Below are 23,722 nucleotides of genomic sequence, written 5' to 3'. Positions count from 1 at the left end.
AGCCGGCGACCACCAATAACAACAATACACTTAATTACTCTATAGTATATTTAGAGATGGTAAATTTTCCCGTTCAGTCCTCCAGATTTCAAACATCTTGAGGGGAAAAATGACCAGGAAAACACAAAGTTGCCTCATATGTTTTTAATAAATTACAAAAGGGGTTTTGTGTACCTGCTTTTTTTTTTTTTTTTTAAAGAGTGAACTTTTTTTTTTAGCAAACAATGTACAATCACAAAAAAAACAAAAAACAGATACGTGTAAAAACATTTTAAATGATGGATGCGCTGGTGATACTTACAAGAGGACATGTAAGGTGGCCGCATCTGTAAAACTAATTCTGTTCAAAAATGCTTTGGTTGTGAAGAAATGTCCCCTTCAAAATAAAAGAAAATATCAAGCTGTAGGAAAATGTTACAATTCTAAAAGCTTTTTGATCAATACATACTGGCATTATATAAAATGACACCATAAAAACAAGTGACTTCTTTATACCAACTGTTGTGCCAAGAATCCCGTGATGATACTGTTTTATATACAGGTTTTTATCCCAATGATTACACGTAACAGATGTTACAGCCAACAGAAATGATTTCAGATAAGTGCACCAAACTTTATAAAATATTGTGGCTACATGCACTCTTGTAACAATTCAAACCTTTTTGATGATATATAAATTCATAAGAACGTAGAAAATAGTCCAATAAAATGTAATTGCACAGTTTCTAAAGAATCGTCTTCTAATGAGGTGGCAGATGTCTGCTGAGCAAAAGGCGCTGTAAGAAAATACTGCTGAAGCGTGTTTAAGAAAAAGAGGGCATCTTAAGTGCATCTCGTGGGTCTTTGAGGAGGTTTTTTCCGCAGCGTCCACAGTTAAAAGACACTTTAAGTTGTCTGTGTGCCATTAAAACTTGGTTCTCGGTCTTTGTTCTGCACTTGTTCACATTCACATGCGGGTTCGGAGCACTTGAGCAGCCCTGAAGTTCAGCCAATCAGACAAAATGAGCCTCTCGATGTTCGATCTCAGGGAGGCGCCTCGGTCTGAGTCTCTGATAAACTGGTTTGGCTGGGTTTTGGCCCAGTTGCTCAGGGCTGGAGCTGGGGGACACGGCCGCCTGTTCCGCTTCTTCAGCATCTTCCTCCACGGGCTCATCAACAGACACTTCGATCTCGATCCCCAGCTCGTCCTCATCTTCATCGTCCTCCTCTTCGTCCTCCTCCTCTTCCTCAGCACTGTTCGCTAATGCGGAGTTCTGCGGGATTTTTGATTTGCTCCCAGACGGGGGCTTGTAGAAAGTGCCAGGGGGAGGCTGAAGAGTTCTGGGGGCCCGCAGCGCTTTGGTGACGAGGCTGTACTTGGTGACATTGTCCTCCCGTTTTAAAGTCCTGTTGGGTCGGACCGTCACAGTGAAAGGTCTGTTGGGGTAGGCGGCATTCCCGGCACCCTCGGTGTTCCCAAAAGAGAACACTGACGACGACAAAGGTACTGAAGCTGACAGGTGGCTGGCGTCCACTTCTGCACCGTCAGCGGGGGAACTTGCAACAACTTTGACAGTTTTAGTAGCAACTTCGTGTTTGTATTGTTTGTCCCAAGTTCTGCGTAAGGTCTGGGTGTCGATGAAGGTGCTACGATAGTGAGTGCCCGCTCGGGATTTGGGATTCTCCGTTTCGTCCACTTCTTCAATGGACTGGTAGCAACTCCTGACTTTCAAGTCCTCTTGATCGGCACTGTTGCGCGTGTTGTTTTCATCCACTTGGCCTCGGCCTTGTGTCCGTTCTGCCGGCAGGCTCACCGGCCGGGAAGAAAGTTTGCTACGAGGATGTCGAAGCTGAACTCGGGTGACTGTAACGTGCTGAGAGCGGCTGAGGCCCCCCTCGCCGAGTCTGGGCACTTCGGCTGAAGACAACACTCCATTAAAGTCCTCTGAGTCCACTTCAACTGCTTCAAAAGAAACAACAACAAGAGCTTTTATTCCAACTCCTGAATTTAAATTGCATCAATTATTTGCACTCATGACTGGCTGATTCTATAATACTCACAAGGCTCAAAGTCACTCCCAGAAGGGCTTGAGATCGTCTCCTGAGCCTCAGTCAATAAGTGGGAGGAAGGAATTATTGAAGAATGTCTTTTATAGGCCTTTGTGCTCTGCTGCAAAGGTCAGAAGGTCATGCTCATGTGAGAATCTAGCGTATGTCCCATTTAATTACCAGTAATTATCATATTTTACTAAACTGTCTTGTGTGATATAAAAACCAGTTACCTCTTTAATGTCTCCCATCGACTTGGAGTGCCTGCTCAGCTGCTGCCCCTTGGCCTGACGGCTCAGGCGGACGTCAGCACGGGGTTGAGCAACAATTTCTGTAGGCGAGGCATTGCCCAGGGGGCTGAGGGGGATATCAAAGATCATCTGGTGGTGCCTGATCAAGAGCTCCACAATCAAGGCCTGATAAGGGTAATCGACCAGGGAGGACAGGGAAACTTCGGCATCCGCCTGCCTCGGTTTGATCAACGTCGGGCCGAAGATGATGCCCAGGTTACTGGCGGTCATCTTGTTCTCAGCAGAATGTTCCGTCACCCTGGAGAGAACAGAGCATTTTAAAGCTTATTGATTTGGATGTTGCAACATTATGGGCTGAAAAATGTCGCCAGCGTACCGATACAGATGCTCTATCAGGAACTGCAGCGTCTTATAATGAGCAGGCGGTAACTGTCTTAGCAGGTCCCTGATCTTGAAGAGGACACGGTTGAGGTCCACGCTGATCTGGGCTGGAGACACTGGGGGGGGACTGAGCCGCAGGGCCTCCAGTTCCTCCATAATGATACTCTGACTTTCCTTTGCCAAACCAATAAAGTCGTTGTAGTATCGGAACAGGATGAGCGGCTCCGGGAGCTGCAGGGGGAACGCACGGAAAAAATAAATGTAACAAGGAAATGACAGTTACGCACAGTCGATAAATAAACAAGAAGGACAAAATTAGACGCGAGATGAGGACAGTTAGGAGTCTGGTGGCAGAAATAGGAAAGATAAATAAATTCCACTGTGTGGAACACGCCAACCATCTGACATCCTGATTTGAATGTCCAACTGTCCAAATCTAAGGTGAATTACAGGAAATGTCCAGTTGACCCACCTGTCTCAGGTACAGTTTGAGAACATTGCTTATGTCGTGGGGATAAAGCTCCGAGAGCTCGACCAGATGTTTCCCGTTCTCAAACGCCTGGCACAACTTCTCAACCCGCGATTTGGCCCCGTTCACCCTGTAGATACCCTTCATAGCACAACATACAGAATACACTCAGCACGGGACAGCGTCCCTCAACACACACCCAAGAAGCACACAATAGTGCCAAGTTCAGGATGTAAATAGGTGAAAATACCTTAATATTGAGTGCTCTGCTCTCGATTTCCGATGTGCACTTGCGAACGATGAAGGGGATGCTGTCCGGACTGTTGTTTGCTGCCTGCGTGAAGTCGATGCCAAAGAGGTGAAGCCTTCCGTGCAGCTTCTTGTGTCCACACTGGATGGCCAGGGTCTCCAGGCACTTCTTATGACAGGCCAGAGAACACTGCACACATGTCGACGCACGTCTCGGTGTGAAAACGGTCCGGTTTAAACAACGCAGCAGAGAAAGGGGGGGCTTGATTGATAAGGAGATAGCATGACTTTGCAGTGCAAATCACGCGCTCAAATTCAGTTCTTGTGGTATTTAAACACGAGTCAACAAGAAAAGCTTCATGCCTGCGACTGTATTGAACCCGTGCCATGGAATGTTCCCAACTGCGCTGCACGGCTACACTGTTTTACTTTGGTTCTTCCCCTGTCGTTATGTCAACCGGAATCACTGAAGCTAATCAAACAGGAACCCATTGCTTTTTTTTGCCCATTGTATTTTTAAAGTATCTAATAAATATGAAAAGAAACTGGATATGAAATACACGTGGGAGGGGGTACAGGGATAAGGGGGGGGCAACAAAAGGTCCTCAGTTTCCACAGCCCATTCCTGACTGAGATCAGTTGGAGGATTTGGTCTCTGAGGAGAGCTTCTGACTAGGTTCAACTTTTGCCTTTGTTCCAAAGTTTCGAGGGCGGGGGGGCTTGGTCCTTAACTTTTGTTTTTGTTTGAATTCTTCTCACCATGAATGAGCAAGAAGCCGCTGTGAAACTGGCAATGCTCATCTTGTGCTTGTGATATTCTGAATACGGCGGGCTCACTATAGAGAAGGGACGTTCAAAAGAGAGGACCTCAGTTGGACCGTTCCCTCTGAAACAAATTCAAAAGAAAAGAAACCAAGGTTACCTCCTCACACTCTGCTCCGTGGAACACCACCAGGCTGTCACATTCGCGACACTTGGATGGCGCTCTGAGCTTCCTCAGCTTGTGGGTTTGAGCAGCCTTGGACATCTGGGTGTTTCGAAAAGGGCCCGGGGAGCTGGCCGTCTCCATCACTATCTCACTTAAACCTGTAGAAGAGACAAACAAGAAGCAGAATATAAGTAACCAGCAGTGGGGGGAAAAAAGGTGTTTGCTACATTAAATGAAATTTGACTCACCGTTTTCAAAAGGAGAGGGAGGTTCTCGGTCATCCAGGTCATCAGCAGATGACATGGTACCGGTGGATGGGGTTCTGGGTAATCGCCTCTTGAAGTCTCCTGAACAGTAAGGGAGGACACACCAGTAAGTCCACATTGCTACAGTCAAGTCAAACCAGGTCAGCTGTGGGTTTTACCCCCTTGTGGACTCTACTGATGTGGTGCGGATGAGCAGAACCTTTTTAATCCCAAATGAGGGGGCGTGGTCATTGTCACGTCGTTGGCAGAGAGTAGTTTGTAATTTACACCTCACTGATTGATGAACTGTTTCCAGTTGAGCTTTTAAAATGTTCTCGATATTCAAATGTCCCCAGTAAGGGGGGATGAACCGCAAACTAACAATCTGGGACGAATTGCAGGTTTTGTTAGCTGCATCCTTTAAATGGTGAATGCTGACAAGCACCTTGACAAGGATCAAAATCAGCAAACTAATCCCCTCTAAAGTTAATTGGAGGATGCTCCTTTAAGGGAAATATGTTGTAAACAAGGCCGCTGTACTGTGAAGCACAGGTGACGCTAAATACATACATTAAAAACATTATAGGGACTGGTGAACTTTGTAGCCTGTACAGCCATTTTGGTCGGTCCGTTGTATCATGTTGCCTCTCTGGTGAATAGCACATTTTCAATTAATGAACAAATGATTCCTGCCAAATCCTACCTGGGCTCGCAGTGGGCGAGTCCATAGAGCGAGACTCACTGCTTCCTCCAGCACTTTCCGAGTCACTGCACATCCCACCGCTTTGGTTGGCTGAGGTCCAGGGACGAAATGGAGCCTGAATCCGAAGGGCTGCGTTAAAAGCAAATTAAATGCCATCATCACAGACTAGTTCGGTTTACAGGCATTTGCTTCCTAACGGACAAAAACACTCGTGCTGCTGAAAGATTTTAGTGTCTGCTGTTCTCATTGTCATTTCATGGTTAGTTTTTGTCGCTTTAACAGCATATTTGCGCCAAATATTACCCATGTGAAGGGAAGCAGGTCCATGAACATCCTCACCAGTCCATTTTTGGAAGATTTTCTCTATTTAGAAATAATTGGAAGAGGTATATCTCCATCCATACCGTGGATGTCACTGCTACTGTTGGATCGCCTCTCTGAAATCTTGGCATGTTGGGAATTGATAGAACCATCAACATTATCCGTGGCAAGGGGGTCAGAGGTCACAGATGCTTGGGAGATGTTGCTCTGGGAGGAGTGGCTGCCGCCTAGCAAGCGCTTGCTGAAAAGGATCCTAAAAAGGCAGAAGGCAAACACTTTTATAGAGGAAATTCTTCTCCTCTTACAGAGAATTTCATACACATTTTTCCCTTGAAAATATTCATCTTGTGGTGTTTTCATATTTAAAAGCAACACGGGGCGTCGTTACTGGACACCAAATCAGGACGTAGACATTTTATATTAGGTCCAATTTCATCAGAACTGAAGATAAAGGATCAGCCTCCCCTACTCAATGATGTAGGGGAGGCTGATGATCAATGAGTAAGGCTAAAAGAAAGAAGTAACAGTCATCGTCACTGAACCTATTCTACTGCGTCCAACACATACAGTATATAGGTCAGCGGCCTATATTTAACCTTTTGTAAACCAACACTGTGGATGCACGCCCATGTGGCTAAGATTAATTTCCTTTCTCCGGAGCCAAATTCTTTTGATCAGAAAAGGAGGCCAGGGAGACGAGTGTCTGACTCCCATGTGTGTCTCTGTGAGTGCACAACACAACTGTCTCAACACAACTCTTGCAAAATGAAAGTTTTCTGAAAGTGTTCAGGAGAACTCGGAACTTCACCTGTAAAACGCCGTCATCTTCAGTTTGCCAGGCAGGAGTAATTATAGAAACATAGCTACATGGTTTATTTTCGCACAGTTGGGACGGGCAACGCTCCGGTCTCCCGTGGCTAAAGACGTTTCCACAGGAAGCCCTGGCCCACCTAACCGTTCCATGTTTTCCAAAACAAGCGCGCTTCCTCAAGCAGTCCGCCTTTTATCAGCGAGAGCGTGCGAGTAGCATCACATCCCCCCCGACATACATAAAAATAGCAAATAAAATAGCAGATGAGTTCCAAAGTCGCACCCTGTATTATGTGTGACCGCCAAGTCAAATGAGTGGGACTCCAGGCGAGGACCGTCGGTGGGTAGATTCTGGACAAAGTCAATGTAACGCTGGCCCGGCTCGTACAGTTTGGCATTTTCACACAGACTCTGGTTGTTTACAGGGAGCGAGACCACCTGGGCTTGCTGGAGCTGAAACCAATTCACCGTCACCTGCAGATAAAAACAAAGCATCTGTCACTGAAGTCGGAGCATCGTTTCTGGGAAATCCCATCCGGTCGGCTTCAATCGTACAGCCTTGAGGGTGAGGTCGCACTGCGAGACCATCTCACGGATTTGAGTGATGATGTCGCTCTTGGTGTTCGCCATTTCCACTCTCTTCTCCCCGACGTCTATCTGACATGCTTTGCAATGCTCCTTGGCCTCCTCCGCCTGCCAACAACAGAGAAGTCCGTTAATTAAAGCGCTCGGTTTGTAAATTCAACCTTTTCAGGTCGCCACTTGATGAATCGGCGGTGCTCCTCTTTTTAGAGTGGAGCCACGAGATTAAGGCGTAATTGATGGAGGAGGCTGACGACCTTAGAAACGACCTGCCTTTTCACAAAAACCCTGGGAGAGTAATTAAGTTAAGCCTGTCTGACTGCTCATCAACAGCTCGTTGTCACCCTGCCAACTCTCATATTGTTGTATATGAAACATGAAAAACCAGTCACATCAGCTCAGAGGGGGTAGATTTTATATGCTGCACCACAGCAGTTGCTGTGGGCGTTAAAGGTAGAAAACAAGTGACCGTAACGGACAATAAATGTAACATGAACCATTGCAGGTGACTCTTCACCTTCTGCAGCGCCTCCTCTTCCAACCGGCGCCTCTTCTCGAGCTGCTTGGCTACAGCTGCACCACCTCCTCCTACATTCTGCTCTTCCTCCAAGCGGCTCGTGGACACTTTGGCCTTCTCATATTCCTCCTGCCGCTGGGCCTGAAGCAGCCGAGCCTTCCTCAGAGCGCCATCTGCCTCGTGCTGGAGAGGCAGAGGGAGGGGACACGTTATTGGCAACGTGTATAACCATGTAGTGAAGTGACAGCCATCCCTGAGGAGCAGGGGGCAGCTAGTGTGCTTTGCTCAGGGGCAACCAGACCAACAGGTTTTGTCAGCGGCTCGCTCAAGCGTACCGTCGTGGACGCACAGCCAAATAAGAAAGAACACACATCCTATAACATTGTTACAATCTTTACCTACCGGTAACTTTTAAATGATGGGAAACGCTTTCCTCCATGTTTTGATATGCAAAGTGTTATACAAATCACACTTGATTGATTGATTGAACACAAAGTATTTGCATGCATAACTAGGCTAAGGAATTTCAAGAGCATTCTTGGACCGGTCCCCCTTGGCCGACAAAACAACTTTAGATTGTGAAGCACTCGCGTGTGTGGCCTCTACAAACTGCAACCACTGTGTCCATCAACTTACCATCTTCTTTTGCTCTCGCTGCCACTGCTCCTTAACCTCCTTCCGACGTTTGTCCAACTCATTCTTTCTGGTGAGGAGAGGCTGAAAACACAAACGTGCACCCTCGAGATGTTTTAAAGTCCGACTAACTGACGTTTCCAAAGCATACCGTGCGTGTGCTTACCTGCATGAATTTGTGGTTTTGGAGTATGGCTGTGGTGTGGAGTACCAGCTGGCTGTATTCAACGTCATTTTTGAAAGCAGTCATGTAGGTTTCACAGAAGGGCATAAATTCCTTAAACGAGGAAATTCAGGTCTCCACATCAATCACCAACATCTAAAGTGCAGTAGAGATTGCAACTCGGCAAACAAGACGGAGCTCTTTACTCACCTGCTGACTCGCCAGTGTCTTGGCAGATTCTGCTATTTTTGCATAGCTCTTTGCACACTCAATATCTGTAAACACACCACACCTCATGTTAAAAAAAATGCCTCACGCAATCTTTATTACCATCTTATGACTTGTCACCTTTGAATGGAGATGTATGCTAAGCTATATTTTGTTACACCTAAATATATAGGTCTCCTTAAATATTTGCAAATTTTACTGTATCTGACCTATACTGAGACGCTTGTCCACCCAGGCTAGCAGTTCTTTGGTGTACTTGGACCAGGCCTTGGCATACAGCAGGGCGGACTCCACCCCGCTGTCCTGCTGCTGCAGTGTCCTGTCCACATCTTCTGTACGAACTGGCGAAGACGGTCCTGCGAGATCACAAGAGCGGTGGCAGAAAACAGATTTTAAATGAGCGCATTAAAGCGCAATTAAAACTGTTGAATCAAATAAAAATGTATTCATTTTTTTGTCTGAAAAATTGGAAAGCAATATTTTCCCTCAAGCTTTGACAGAGCTGCACCTGAGTACAGTAGCTGAGTGTTACAGTGATTCATCCTACCTGGTGGATCATTTTTCTCTGGACCGGATCCTCCAGATTCCACAAAGAGGTTCTCAAAAGACTGAAAACAGTATTGACCGTGAGGAGGATACATTTACGACAGGAGGCACACAAAGCTCTGCTATATGTTCACAGCCAAGCTTATCACAACCCTACTTCCTCCGTGTACAACAGCACAAAAACAAGCAGAAGGATCGATTCATCATTTCTTACCCTGCTCCTTTTCGTCAGGGGGAGCCCCAACACCGATCCATTCTCTACATCTCCCATAAGGAAATCCGAAACTCTGAGGAATTAAACACGCTTTCAGTGTAATCCACAAGCGTTGTATTTATTGTATAGAGTCGTTTACTTTTTCTTTTGGTTAATCACCTATTGCTTGAATGTCCTAGTTACTAACTGACGTAAATGTATTTGTACCGACGTCTTTAATCTGACATATGGTGTCTGCAGTTACTGTAATATACTTACACATTGCCAAATGTAAATGCCAACGTGTCGATAGCGGTGTAGATTTCACCGAAAAGCTTCTGTTTGTTGTCTTCGTTCACCTCCTTAAAGTTCACCCCTGTCAAATTGTGAGGGAGTAGCATTAAGTCAGGCTGCTGTTAAAACCGTCCATCCAGCCTTGATGCAACCGACGTTCCTGGCTTTCAGCCACAAATCAAAGCTGAAGATTCATCGCCTCTGGATGTGACGACAGATATTAATCTCACGGTGTCATTGTTTTGAGTCACGCTGGTCTAATCACACGCGGGCTGTATAACATTATTAGTTACAAGTCCCTCAGACAAGTCCACAAACAGTTTTATCCTCTCAATCAGGAAAGATAAGCAAAGATTGGAGGTTGCGTATTTGGCTGTAATCTGGGAAGACAGTAGTTTCCTGCTGAAACTCTAAACACAGTTCGGACTGAGGACAAACTGGGGGAAAACAAACAGTCAGTAAATGCTGCTGCAATCAGTCCTCACAACAAACTTCCTGTCCTGAGTGAGCAGAGAGAAAATAGACCAAAGGAGATGCTCAAAAATGAGCCTGAAAACGAAGCAATAAATCCGGTACGTCACGGAGCACTTTGCTGCTCGCGAGAGAGTTTCCTCGGTCTTTCCTCTCCAGTAGAACGACGGAGATTTCTTTGATTTAGCTTTATGTGAAGTTTGACTTTCTCGCAAATGTTATTTCTCAAACTACCCTCATGTTTTCTCAACTCTGAAAATGAGAGACGGCTTCAAACACCCGTTAAAACACATTAAGCCCATCTTTTATCATCTACCCCTCCTTATCGTATCTGTACTTTACACATACACCTATCACACATCGTAATTCTGAGAAAAGAATAATAAGAGAAGTTTTTCGCATCAGAAACAAAGAAACAACTTCCCCTTACCCGCCACGCACTTTTCTTCCCTGCGTTTGTCTTAGTCAGTATCAAAAAACCAAAAACTTTGCAGTCCAAGCCAACAAACAGGCGATGGTACTTTGGTTCAAATCCATGTTTCGGTAACTAACGAGAAGAAACGTTTACAGGAGATTAAATCCCGCGTTACTGCGGAGGAAGAAGCCGATGTCCAACGGCACTTTGGGACCTTCGCTGGAGCCCAGGTCAGCTACTGTAGCCACTATCATTCAAAGCAAACCAGTCTTCCTGGCGGTCACATCTCTGGGTCTGCTTGAAGCCCTACCCCCAACAGGACATCCTGAGGCTTGCTGGAATACAATGCCAGACCACACTCAGCCCCCAGCCCGTGGGTCAAACATGGAAGTTACATCATCGAGGAAAAATTGTATTGTTTCAAAAGTTCAACACTCTTGAAAGCACAAGCGCACGGGAGCGCACAAGAATTCCATCATTGATTTTTCCTTTTCGTGCAGAACTGTGGCATCATAGATGAAGACGTGAGACCACCGTACAGACAAACCTTCAGGTCTAACGTTGGGGCGTAGCTGAGTCAACTCAGCGTCAACACAACGTCAAACGGCTGCAAAGCTCAATAACCAGGAGCAAAACGATGTGAAATGGTTTTCAGATGCCCAATAAAAAGCCGTGGCACAGACGTCCAGCAGATATCCTAGAAAAAATGAGTAATTCTGGCCACCTAGTGGCATAAACGCAACAATGGTCAGTGCATCAGACTTTACTAAAGCCACATAAGTAAGAGCACGCAGCCGTCTTAAAGTAGATGTCCCTCCAATATTTTGGTGACACACTTGGTTTTCTTGGGATTTTGTTCAGACCAGCATGTCACAATTGATTCAAAGCTTTGACCAGAGCTATGCATCCTCATAACAGCCCTCTCTGCAGTGCTAAAACAGAGGAGATACTTGGAGGATTCTTGTGTGGCAGCCAAGGTAAGAAAGGGCCTGCAAGCCAGATCATAATCTCAAAGAATGGGGGACTAAAAAGGTGTCCTCGAAGTGCCGTATTTACCTCTGGACGGAACGTCAAGTAAAAAAAGACACTCAGTTCTCACTGCCTTGTAAAAGAAGGTATCTGACTTTTAAATATGATCCTATTTTTCCCATGTAGGGAGTTTCAAAATTCTGCTTGCTAAGACCTGCTTTGACACTACACAACAATCTAGTCGAGATCATTCCACAGAAACTTGGGAGGACACGGTAACGTCTCATGTCCAACTGATAAAAATGTTAAACTACGAGGGGGGATTTGAACAAAGACAGAAAACAGACCAACAGAGAGATGGAGGAGTATCCAGGGAATGTTTTACCCTGTGAGCTACATGCACACATGGAGATCTGGTGGCCACAGCTCACCTTTGACAGTGGCAATAACAGTTCCAGCCGTACTGAGGATGTCCACCGAGTTGAGCCGCTGGTGTTTGCTGATTATGGCCTTCAGGACTCGCAGCAGCTCCCCGAGTCGCTCATGCACCGCATGGTGGAGGCATTCCTGGTGCTCTGGAAAGAACAACGGTCTTCAGTAAGTCACCATGCTTTCAACCCACTTACTTCCTTGGTGTGTGTTTTCTTAAGTTGGAATTTTATACCAGCAATATATCCTGAAGGTAAATGATGCCCCTCACTGTTGGACATGTACCCTGGGTAACAATGATTCACCAGGAGATGTTTGGGAAATGAAGTCATGATGAAATGCAAATCAACTATTGTAGAGTGTGTGTGTGTGTGTGTGTGTGTGTGTGTGTGTGTGTGTGTGTGTGTGTGTTACCTACTGGAAATCAGACTACTTTAGGGCAGAGTGACAGGGTTCTGACTCATAAAAGAGGGATATGTTAAGACAAAGGACGTTCTGCTTTTCTCATCGTCTCCCTAAGTCAGTCCCTCTCCTGTTCCGTTGCAACACACCGACATTTTGACTAAAACACGCTGCGTCCCGACCGCAAACACACCAAACATTACGTACTGGTGGTCGTCCTCATTTCACACTTTATCAACGTGGTTAAAGAGTTTATTCTGGGCAGATTTGTTGGCACATGACTGTAAATAAAGGATGAAAAAAGAAAATGGATACACAGTGCAGCATGCAAAAACACTGACACACACTCACACTCGCTCTCATGCGCACACACACACACAAACAATGGATTTAGACAGTCAAAGCCATATTTTGTGCTGACGATCACCCCTGGATTACCCCTTCATGGAAAAGGGGGATCAGAAAGACTAGCTGTCTGCCATTTTCTTCTTTATTCAACAGCCCTCTTTTTGGACTGGGACATATAGAGCCGCCAGTGGGGCTAATAATGCAGGGTCTGTGTGGCTGCCACCACAATGCTAGCTGAGACCTGACCCGGAAACCCAGCCAAATGGCCCTCAGGTGACCAGTATGTCACAACATCACAACAAATGTCAAACATTCTTTACAGGGCACAGATGGATCATGTGTATCTACAGTCTTTTGCATCCTCGTGGACAAAACATAGAACCTCATTGACACATTATACCAAGCGACAGCAGAGGTAAGTCCAGATGATTTTGTCGATATTCCCTCACACACCGGCAGAAGGGCAGAAGGTTACATAATTCAATCCCTCTTCCCCAGACAGTCCGCCACCACATGTGTGTCCATGCCAGCCACCCTGTTGCTTGCATGTGTCTAAAAGCTTCTCCACAGGACCCTGGAGAGTCTTATCCTTCACTGGAGCAACTGCTTTCATTCATCTTCATCAGATGTCAAGAACAGCCCCTTTGGCTGCCAAGAGCCTCGCAGGTTCAGACGACTAAAGCCTCACTCCATTTTTAAGTTGTCCCACTCCCCACGAAGCAGAAAAAAGGCCTGAAATGTGCTTTTGGCACAACCAAAGCGATCAGGATTAATTCCAAACATTATAATTTTAAACTTTTCCCCTGAATTTTCAGAGAAAGCAGCTTTCATTTCCATTCCCAGTTTAAAACTATGCACAAGGCTGAAGACGTGTTGGTCAATGTTTATAGTAAAGGCAAGCCACTAACATGCTCTTTCTCAGAATGGCATACATGGATGTCGAATGAAAGAATATGATAAGGGTCAAAGCTACAATGAGCTGCTTCATCCATGAGCCCTAAAGTGGCCTTCATCAGTTTAGATCCCATTTATGGCCATTATCATTTCAATGAAAAAACACACACACAATAGCCTAAACCGTTCCCATACAGGCTACACAGCCCATTCATCTGCAGAGTAACTGAATCCTGGAGGCATCTACCGTGAGTAAACTGGAGGTTTCTTAAGCACAAGCCCGAATCATGAATGTCCATGAGACAGAATCTTCCTTTTTAAAGCTTCGTAGGCCTTACAATAGCAGCTGTGTGGCCTATTGGACCAATCTAAATGAAGGCTAATTAGCAGGCCATTATGGCTGCATCCAGCAGCCCAGCAGGATGCAGGATAATGTACAGAGACTGATTATTTAACCCCTCCACTGCCAGTCTGTGTAGAGCACAAAGAGAAAAAGACTTGTTCCCACCAGGGAGGGATGATGAAAAGGACATGTGATGAGTGCATTTTGTTTCATTTATGGTGTATGAATAATACACGCACTTAAAATGTGAATTTTTCTGGGGTGGCTGTTTCGTTTTCCCAAGGATAGGCCACTCCGTTCTCAGTCGGGACATGTTTGAGTTCTGAAAACTCCCCATTGTCCCTGAGGCCATGAGCAAATAGAGGGACGGGTCGCCTCATGGGCCTGTCACATGAAGCATTTATGGAACAATAAATCACCACGGCAGCTTTTTACTTTTCACAGCAAAGAAGGATGAAATCGCGCCTGCATGGTTTTGTGGATGTGTGGCGTTAGCAATGGAAGGACGGCGAGATGCAGGTTAGTATTTTTAGTGGGGGTTTGTTCTTTCCAGAGGAGTTGGGGAATTTGGGAGTAGCATTCTCCCTTGGGATTTGTCCCAAATTTACCCCTGCACCCCACTTCCCAGCTTCAGTGGGGGGTATGAGGGAAGGAGAGAGGGAGAGACATTCCTGGGCATAATAAGCCAAACTGAATGAAGGCTACAGGGGGATCAGACTCTGATCCTGATGAGAAGGAGGCCACAGATCAGGAGCTGCTCCGAGGCTGCCAGTAACACATTGCCAGGTTTTTACTTCATTAGCGTCATGGAAACCCAACATTCCAGCCTCTTGTTTGGGAGCAAGGATGGGAGTTGCAGGAGCAAAGGGTCGAGGGGGATTCATAATGAAAGCAATGTCAGATCATTCACTATTGAGATGACACCTCAATTTACACACACACACACACACACACACGCACACAAATACACACACACAGCTTCATGTCATCACCTGCTGATGCAAAGGTTGGCACAAATATATATTATATATTTTTACTGGAAAAAAACTAAAATTGTATTTTCCAGTGTTGAGAGATTCTTGAATATAATTTGCATCACATTTTTGATGAGTTTTAAGTTGTGGTCTTGTTGGAATGTTCTGTTATAGAAGGAATGAAGGCAGCTCATCATTTTGACAGATTACAGGCGGGGAGACAGGACTTGTAGCTGTAACACGTCCTGTAACACGAGCATCCAGAGTTCATCCATCATTCTCAAGGACAAGGTCATACACATTACACCACAGTGTATGAACATATTCATTTTAATATCAATTGAGTTTGAATGTGCTTTATTTATAATAACAATTATATCTCATCATCTGGCGACTTAATCCAAACTCCTCTGTATTGCCTGTTTACACTGCTTACTGTTTTGGGGGTTGTTTAGGGCTTGACACAATATGACTTGGCCACATTCCATTCATTCGGACGCCCAGCGATGCTCAATCATGCATGACAATTCACGGAAGCAATGTATTATTTTTTGCTTTAAAACAGTTAAGGGAGATGTTGGGCGACTAAGCCAAAAGACAATAAGCATGTGTGAAGTCACTAAAAGTCACTGAAGAAGAAACATCTCAAGGTGAAGGAGGGCAAATAGGAAGCTGGAGCTCACGAACACCAGTCAATCAGAATCTCTCTGTCAGTCAGACCACAACTGGAATTTCCTGCTGCCAAAACAACAGAAACCTTGTGAGTCAGTCCAATCAATCAATCAATCAATTATCATGTTGTAAACCTTTGGGATTATTTGAGTCTTGTCAATATTAATAGAAGCCTGAAAATTACAATAATTTATCACCTGCAGGGTGAAAACAGGAGCAAACTGCCTAAGAAGCGATTTTAAGATCAAATGCCATCATTTCAAATATGGTTTGCAAGCGCCTTCGAGAGTGCAACCGTTTAACCTTTAACACTTGGGGTAGAGTCACTCCCTTCATTGGGTGGTCACGGATCCCTTGATATGCACCAGTTCTGGTCAGTGTGGCCCTGTTTCAACTCTGTCAGCAGACCACCAGCAACCCATTATGGATTAGCAGATTACACGCAGCTGGTCAAAGGCTGGAAACCAGTGCCTCCCCAGACTTTTTCATCCTGAGACATTCCCCGTTGCTCCACCTTTGAAGCTTTTTTCCCATGACTGCATGCAGAAGAAGCTGCCTCTAAAAAAAGCTCAGGCTGGATACACAGCACAAGGTGGGTTTGTCCTCCAGCTCTGCAGGATGTTGCCTGAATACTCTTGATAGCTAATGCAAATCTAATATATAAATCTCTGTTTATACCTTATTAATAAAACTTGAGGTGTGATGCCCTAAGAAACTGAGTAAAGGGGAGATATAGGGATAGCACAGGGAGCAAAGCAAGTCTTTATCTGTCCTTCCCTTCTCTCTGGACTGGTCTGACACAGTGAGGAAAACCATGCAAGTTTGTTGGATAATCCCCCCCCACACACACACACCTTCACATCATCACCTACTGCTGATGCAAAGGTTGGCATTCCAACTATGCCTTTTTTTTTTTTTAGCAGAAACTACAAATCCCACCGTGTGACCTCTAGCTGGCAGCCAAACCTTTCAAGCATTAAGCCAAAGAAACGAAAGAGCTGTTGAAGTCGTGCAGCGCAGGCGAAGAGCCATCAGTGGAGCAGAAAGCTGAGCGTGTTGATGACAAAGAATGGTCCCTTCAGAACACCTGGCAGAGGCCAGACTGGGGCTAACGTTATTGTTAATGTTACTACACAGCATCCTAATCCAGAAAACAGTCAAATCTGTTTAGCTCCACATGAGTTTCTTTCCCTGACAACATCAATTGAGTGCCTATAACGTCATTTTAAAATCTGTCTTCGCAGCAGCTTCGGCAGCCTTTAACAAGTTATGACCCGTGCCCGGCACGGGGACGGCGCCGCCACATAAAACCGTGCTCGGCAACTTCCAACAGAACAACAAGGCCACTTATGCTCAGAACACGCATCATAAAAGGGAATGACAAGAAATCCCTCCAGAGATGAATACAAATGTATCATTGACGTTTATGACTTTATTACTGCTGGTAGTCAGTAAACAAACTTGCCAATAGGGAAGCATGAAAGCCGCCAAGTGGTCTCTTTTATTACTTCGGGAAGACCGGGATGCTGTTTACAAACATGATGTGCAGATTCTCAAATAAAACTGCAAATAAAAGCCCGACACGCCCTCAGGATACCAGTAAATCAATCAGGGTTGTTTTTCCTTTTCAATGGGAATCTAAACTTGGAATTTAGTGAATGCATGCGTACATCAAATTAATTCAACTATCAGAGGATGTTGCAGTCCTCTGCTCTGGCCTTAGATTTCAAATAATCCTGTCTGACTTTAATCCAATGCAGGAGCAGAGCCGACAGATTTAAGGGCTACTTAATCGTAATCAGAGGATGAATTTGACATCTTTGTTACAAAGCTTTTAGAAATGAGCAGCAGGTGTTCTTATCAGAAACCCAACAGCACGGACATTAAATTTGTATTTTAACTAGCTCTATTGACACGACATCTAGCCAGCGAAAACACATAGGAATTGAGTTGATTTAATTTGTTAAAGCACAGCTCCTTGTAAACCCCTCTAATCCTGCAATGCTCAGAAGACATCAAGTGTCTTAGCACACACAATATAAAAAAATAAATAAAAATAGTGTCCCCATCCATAATTAAAACCAGAGCAACAGAGGGAGAAAGACAAAAATGAGAGAGCTCCCGTGAACAAAACTTACATGTTTTACAACAAATAAGTCTATGAATTTTACATGGTTTGGCCACCGGTGCATACATCATCTCTACACAACAATCTGATAAAATACCTTAAATGCATGGCTCCCGTGGTCAAATATAAATGAGAAAAACCCACGATTCTCCAAGAACAGACCAGACAATAGCTGCACTTTTGCACAACAATCATCTCCAACAATTAAGGTAATGTAATAAATCCTGTTAGGCAGCTTAGTGCACCAGACAAGTGTACAGTGATTAAATCCAAGATCTTTGGGAAATTTCATTTAGGGGATGTAACCTGATCTTTACACCCTGGCTTTAAGGCAGAGGCCAGTCATGATGCATTTGTGATGATTTACAGCAACTGCACAAATGGACCAAGTTAAAACCCATAAAAGGAACTTTTTGGAGCAGCGTTGGAAAAAGCGGTGCTTTACTGTGGATCCGACCCCAGTGGAATAGTCTGTCTAAACAGTTAGGACCATTAGAAAGTCTGGAATGGTTAGTGTGAAAAGCTAAACCAGGCTAAATTTAGGCTGGAATTTCACAGGGGGTGATTTGGGATACAAATGACTAAAATATCCTCTAGTCTTTCTCTGAGGACCAGGAGCAAAATCATTTTCCCACAAACCTTCAGCAGATCACTGAAAAGCTTCTTCAGGAAAGAAAACACATATTTCCCACAATGTTAAACCATATGGTAATAAACCGCAGAGACAGAGCAACTTTCTCCTTCTATGTCTCTGCAACAAGATTTTAGTTCTTTAGTTCTCCTTGACATGATTTAAAAACTGGCACATGACCTTTACAGGACAACCCTGATGGTGTCTTGGTCACTTTGCAGCTTTAGCACAAGTGAACACTGCACAGTCTCAACTCCACAGACATCCAGCTGTCTTAATGAACAGCACCAGTGTTGTTTTTTTTAATCCTAAACTGCTGACATAGAAAACTGGCTGTCAATCAGCTTTGTAGGATCAGAGCCCAAACTGTGGTGACACACCTGCTTGCACAAGCAGGAAGTGGCAACACACCCTCATTCCTAAAAGAGGCAATAAGAGGCTCACAGTTCTACATCTTTACAACACACAATCAAACACAACAAAAGATTTGGCCAAGTGTGGACGACTGACAGCTTCCGAGGCCTCACTGACCATCCCGGAGGTATCAGAGGCCACCACCACAGCTTCGTAAGCACCGAATGTCCTCTGTGACCCTGGCTAAGACCACGCTTCAAGATAATAATCCCCCTCCAATTACTGGCATGTCCTGCACAAGTGGCTGATGGTCCTGAACCCGACAGAAGAATGGCAGTAACTGTCACTCCGTGGACAACCATGATAAGAGCCAAGCGCATACCTGAATGCAAACAGGCTGAGGCACAAGTTAAGACCACAACTGTGTCAAACCTCAGTGGTCCCGACACGTCGGGCACAACAGAACAGCCGCCATCTTATGGTTACCATATTTGGTGGATTTGCAGTGCTAGAAGCAAGTAAACAAAACAGTCCTAGGTGGTTTTTGAGAAACTTTCAGGACCGATCCCACAGACAAACAACTATTATAATTCCTTTAAACTTCCAGATAGCTGCAGTGTGTTTGCCTTTAGATGACTTCTGGGACAATGGGTGTCAGATTCACATCACTGAGTGTGAATACAGGCACTGTTGGTAGGCCGAGCAGGCTCTGAGCAGAATATTGCTCCTTACTATTTGCCCAGCATCTGAAGAAGGGGCGGTTTCCCAGTGTTGAGGGTGATGAGAGGTTTCAACCACTGTGAATGACTGCAGAGACAATGTGGTCATAAATTAGACTGGGGTTTAAATCACATCTAATCACTGCATACGTCAGTGACTTCCAGCAGTCGGTGGACAGACTGCTGAACCCACAGCACTACGCCTCAACAATGACCTTTTAAAGATGTTTAACAATGTGCATGTGCACTTACTTGTATGTGTATATGTATGTGTGTGTGTATATGTGTGTGTGTGTATATATGTATGTGTATATATATGTATATGTATGTATATATATGTGTGTGTCCACATGCGTGTGTGTGTGTGTGTGTGTGTGTGTGTGTGTGTGTGTGTGTGTGTGTGTGTGAGCATGGGCTCAAATTCCTCTGTGAGAAACAAGACTTTGTAATGCTTTATTTTCCCAGGAATTCTAAAGGACAATAGATGCTTTGAGGAACCTTTTCTCTACATCCGTACGAGCTAATTTTCCCAAAATTGCCCTTTCCTGTATTTACTCAAAATAAGCCCTGTAATTGGAATACGTCACAGTCATGTGATGCTATCTAAGTGACTGCATTAGCATAAACAAGCTTGTGTTTACTGGACCTGTGATTTGTGCTCACTTCCATGAACAGCAGACTGGCACCAAATCATTATTATCATTTTATCAAGGATTTATTAAAAAGGATGTTCTCAAGTCTTACTTGCTACCTCAGTTGTACTGACAAACCCTCTACTACCACAGCTATGCAAGAATTATTAAATAATCCAAAACTGACAAAATTACAATGAAGAAGCTGTGTAACCATAAAAAAACAAGGAATCTTTCTTTCAAGAATTCATTCTGCTTCCGCTACACACAGACGTGTACACGGACCTGTTGCCGATGATATTTTTCATGTTGATTCTGACCACATTGGCAGGGTGTTCAAAGGTCACTCAGGCTCAAAAACGTGCCTGTTACAAGTGCCTGTGCTCTCTATAATGCTGAATGTCCAGCCAGGTCAAGCACCACACTGACCTCTTAAAACAAAAAAAAAAAAAAAAACATTCAGGATTCCATCATCCACCACTCTTGTTGCGATGAGATGGGGGGTCTAAAACTTGTGCATAATCTTATTTAGGATTTACTGAGCATGTCTAAGGATTTACAAATGTAGCTTTGAAATCCAACACAGCTCACGGCATCTCAAAACGTGGCCTCTCAGCCTCGGCATTGGAGGTGGAATCATCTATCTGAGCACCAATAAACATAAGAACATTACTGTTATACCTACGGAAGAGGTTAAACAGGAAATGTTGTCCATGCTATTGCTGTTTATTGTTGTTCTATTATCTTTTGGAAGACTTTCTGACAGATATCAGATAGATCAGCTTACCATGAGGGACAAATCTGGTAAATATAAACGGAACTTCCTACTTTACAGTAGTGAGGGCAAGAACCACAGCAAGAGCAGATAAGCCTGGTTCACTGAACCTACAGTCAAGGCCACAGTTTGACAGTTGGACAAACCTGGGACTTGTGTACACTGTGAAAGCATCGGTGAAGGCAGCACAGTGTACACAAGCGTCAACTGGCAGCTGAGGTTTGTCCTTCTGCAGTGTGTTTGTGCTGTCCAAGTTTTTACCGCTTCAGTTCAGAATTAACAAGGTCTTGTTTCTGAGGGTCACAAACTATCGACAAGCAAATGGGGGGGTGTTAACCTCAATAACACTGTTAACAAAATGTCATCAATAAAATACCTTTGGAGTTGAAAACTTCTTTCAGCTGCAGGAGCACATCAGCAAACTTGCGCACGTCGCTGACCAGCTGCATAATATAGTTAGGGTCAGAGGCAGGAATATCTGAGCCATCTGTGCTCACGGAGCAGCTCTTGGAGTCCCTGCCCGGCACCCAGTTGCCGAAGCTGGAGCTGGAGAGTCGGGTGATGCCTAGAGGAAGTTTGGGTCCACCACTACTACTATTGCTGCCCCCTCCCGAACCTCCTCCTGAACTCTGCCGCAACATGGCGGCCAACATGTTGTATCTGTCGTGCAGCCCTGGGGCCTGGCACCTGTGGCACGGTGGTTCAGCTCTGTTCACAGGCCCGACACTGCACCAAAACAGGAAAGAAAATTACTGTCAAGGAGAGAGAAGACTCTTGAGCCTTACAAGAACCATTTGACGATGACACACCTACCGGTGATTCTCTTGCCTTAAATGGGAAATAGATGTTCTGTCTGCAATTTGTGTGTGATATTTGAATGCTCACATTTCCTTAATACTTCAAAGTAGTGACTATATTAAAGATGGACAACTCAGACAAGAGTCTAAGAAAGAGTACTGCTGGTGTCTACAAAAAAAAGCAATAAAATATGGTTGTTAACAGTGGTGGGTTAACATAATATAGTAATTATTGATATTACACCCTAAAATAAAACATATAAAGACAGCCCCTGTTTTAAACAAGCTACCACACTGAATATAGTGTGTCTGGCTGTAAATTACATGCACCAGCTCCCACAAGACACAACAAGCACATAACCTTCAATTATCAAGTGCTGCAGGTGCTGACAGCTGTAGCTGCTTTAGCCTTTGATGGAGATGAAACATGGGGGTAAAAACAGATTTGGCAAGACGGGCAATGGAAGCACGAAATAAACCGAACTACCTTTAAACCTAAATAATCGACTTTTGCATCACTTTTGGATAATGGACGGTGTTATCGCTCTGCAGACTGAAAACTTTAGATTAAATTCGATTGTGGAATTTTTAGATGGGGACAATGGTCTCTGAATCGATTTCTGCTTCGGGATTTACAGACAACTTTACAAAACCCGCATCTTTTATTTCAGAACTACACAGCTAAACGTACACACGCAGCTCGAAGGCTCAACTTTAACCGTGGTTATTTATCCACTGTTATTTGATTTTTCTTTACAAAAATGCACGTACCTGCATTCAGAGCTGAAATCATTTCAGCCGAGAGACGGACTGAAACCTAAAACCGGACCGATGGAGCTGAGGACGAGGAGAATAAATCCACAACCGCAGCGCTTCTCTTTAGCGACCGTAACCCAGGAACGCTTCACTGTCCGTGGCTCTTCTCTGCTGTGTCCTTCCGCCGCTTCCCCTCCGTCATGTAGGCTTTAACTGTGAGTGCGCGCGTGTGTGTCAAAAGGTAGTGATTCGGTAAACTCCGATCAGTCTTAAGCATCCGGTTTGGTCTTTCAAAATAAGATTCTAAGTAGGCGTTCAAATCCTCCACTAAAATCAAACTTGAAAATTGTGATTTTCTTGCCTGATACGCATTAAATTTTCTGTACAGCAAATCATTGTTTCCGGATTTTTAATTTAAAAGAACATAGCTTCAGATGATGTGACAAATCTTTATTTTACTGTGAATACGTAATGTGTATATTTCCGGTATGACTCCACAATGACGTGATCTTATTCCGCAAGCCAAAATATGCAGGTTATCTTGAAATGCGTCACCGTTAAACGATAAGACTGACAATAAACTGTTTATTTTTATAATTAACGCAGGGTGATGAGCAAATGGTGATTTTTTTTGTTTAAGCTTTATTCACAAAGCCTGAAAATATGTTTGCTGAAGTTTTTGATTATTTAGAGTAATATGATTTGAAGTCAGAAGGGTTTTCTAAAGTTTTCCTACATTGCCATCGTAAGAATATGCTCATAAAGCTGTTATTGCTTGGTGTTCATACTTCGCCCCCGTTAATGTTGGAAGTTTGTTGGGAAGGGAGCGTGGATATGACTTGATATAGTGCCACCTTGTGCACAGTTTGTGTAACTGCGCTAATCTACTCGGTCACATCCACAGTGTGATGCAGCGCTACTTGTTTCTATAATGTAACATAAAATTTCTTTCATCTGTCTGATACATTTTCTCTTTTCCTCCATTCATTTAAAATTGGATGGATAACTATATTTGTTGTAATTAGCATTAAAAGATAAGATATAAACGATAGATAGATAGATAGATAGATAGATAGATAGATAGATAGATAGATAGATAGATAGATAGATAGATAGATAGATAGATAGATAGATAGATAGATAGATAGATAGATAGATGATTAGCGCCCTCTGGTGTCGAGGTGTTGATCATGAAACATAATCACAGCCCGGGACTTTTCTTTTGGATTTAATTGCTTACACTCTCTCTCCTCTCTCTCTCTCTCTCTCTCTCGCTCTCTCTCTCTCTCTCGCTCTCTCTCTCTCTCATCTCTCTCTCTCTCTCGCTCTCTCTCTCTCTCTCTCTCTCTCTCTCTCTCATCTCTCTCTCTCTCTCTCTCTCTCTCTCTCTCTCTCTTCTCTCTCTCTCTCTCTCTCTCTCTCTCTCTCTCTCTGTGAGTGGAGCGCGTGGAGCTGAGAGCGTTCTCGTTCTG

At 44.3% G+C, this 23,722-nt stretch overlaps 1 protein-coding gene across 5 annotated transcripts; it reads right to left on the bottom strand.

Annotated features, from left to right (window-relative positions):
* Window positions 1-129: 129 nt before the first annotated feature.
* On the bottom strand, window positions 130-22,482 carry LOC130513415 (rho GTPase-activating protein 29-like). 5 transcript variants are annotated; one of them, XM_057012137.1, is made up of 23 exons: window positions 22,266-22,476; window positions 21,074-21,423; window positions 11,828-11,971; window positions 9,527-9,623; window positions 9,269-9,341; window positions 9,056-9,116; window positions 8,718-8,864; window positions 8,491-8,555; window positions 8,284-8,394; window positions 8,121-8,201; window positions 7,485-7,667; window positions 6,941-7,078; window positions 6,669-6,859; window positions 5,659-5,828; window positions 5,255-5,383; window positions 4,555-4,653; window positions 4,301-4,464; window positions 3,380-3,568; window positions 3,133-3,270; window positions 2,656-2,891; window positions 2,262-2,577; window positions 2,041-2,149; window positions 130-1,939 (listed from the first exon to the last, which is right to left on the bottom strand). In XM_057012137.1, the coding sequence occupies exons 2-23, from the start codon at window positions 21,348-21,350 to the stop codon at window positions 993-995; spliced, it is 4,065 nt and encodes a 1,354-aa protein (XP_056868117.1). In that variant the 5' UTR covers window positions 21,351-21,423; window positions 22,266-22,476; the 3' UTR covers window positions 130-992. The 5 variants fall into 5 exon arrangements, with proteins under 5 accessions (XP_056868117.1, XP_056868116.1, XP_056868119.1 ...); XM_057012136.1 differs by having other exon boundaries at window positions 130-1,942; window positions 22,266-22,475; XM_057012139.1 differs by lacking the exon at window positions 21,074-21,423 and having other exon boundaries at window positions 130-1,942; window positions 22,266-22,482.
* Window positions 22,483-23,722: the final 1,240 nt, after the last annotated feature.

This window comes from Takifugu flavidus, chromosome 17 (assembly GCF_003711565.1).
Source record: "Takifugu flavidus isolate HTHZ2018 chromosome 17, ASM371156v2, whole genome shotgun sequence".
NCBI classification, from domain to species: domain Eukaryota; kingdom Metazoa; phylum Chordata; class Actinopteri; order Tetraodontiformes; family Tetraodontidae; genus Takifugu; species Takifugu flavidus.
The sequence above is the reverse complement of the archived record's forward strand: the minus strand, read 5'-3'. Positions and strand labels throughout refer to the sequence as shown.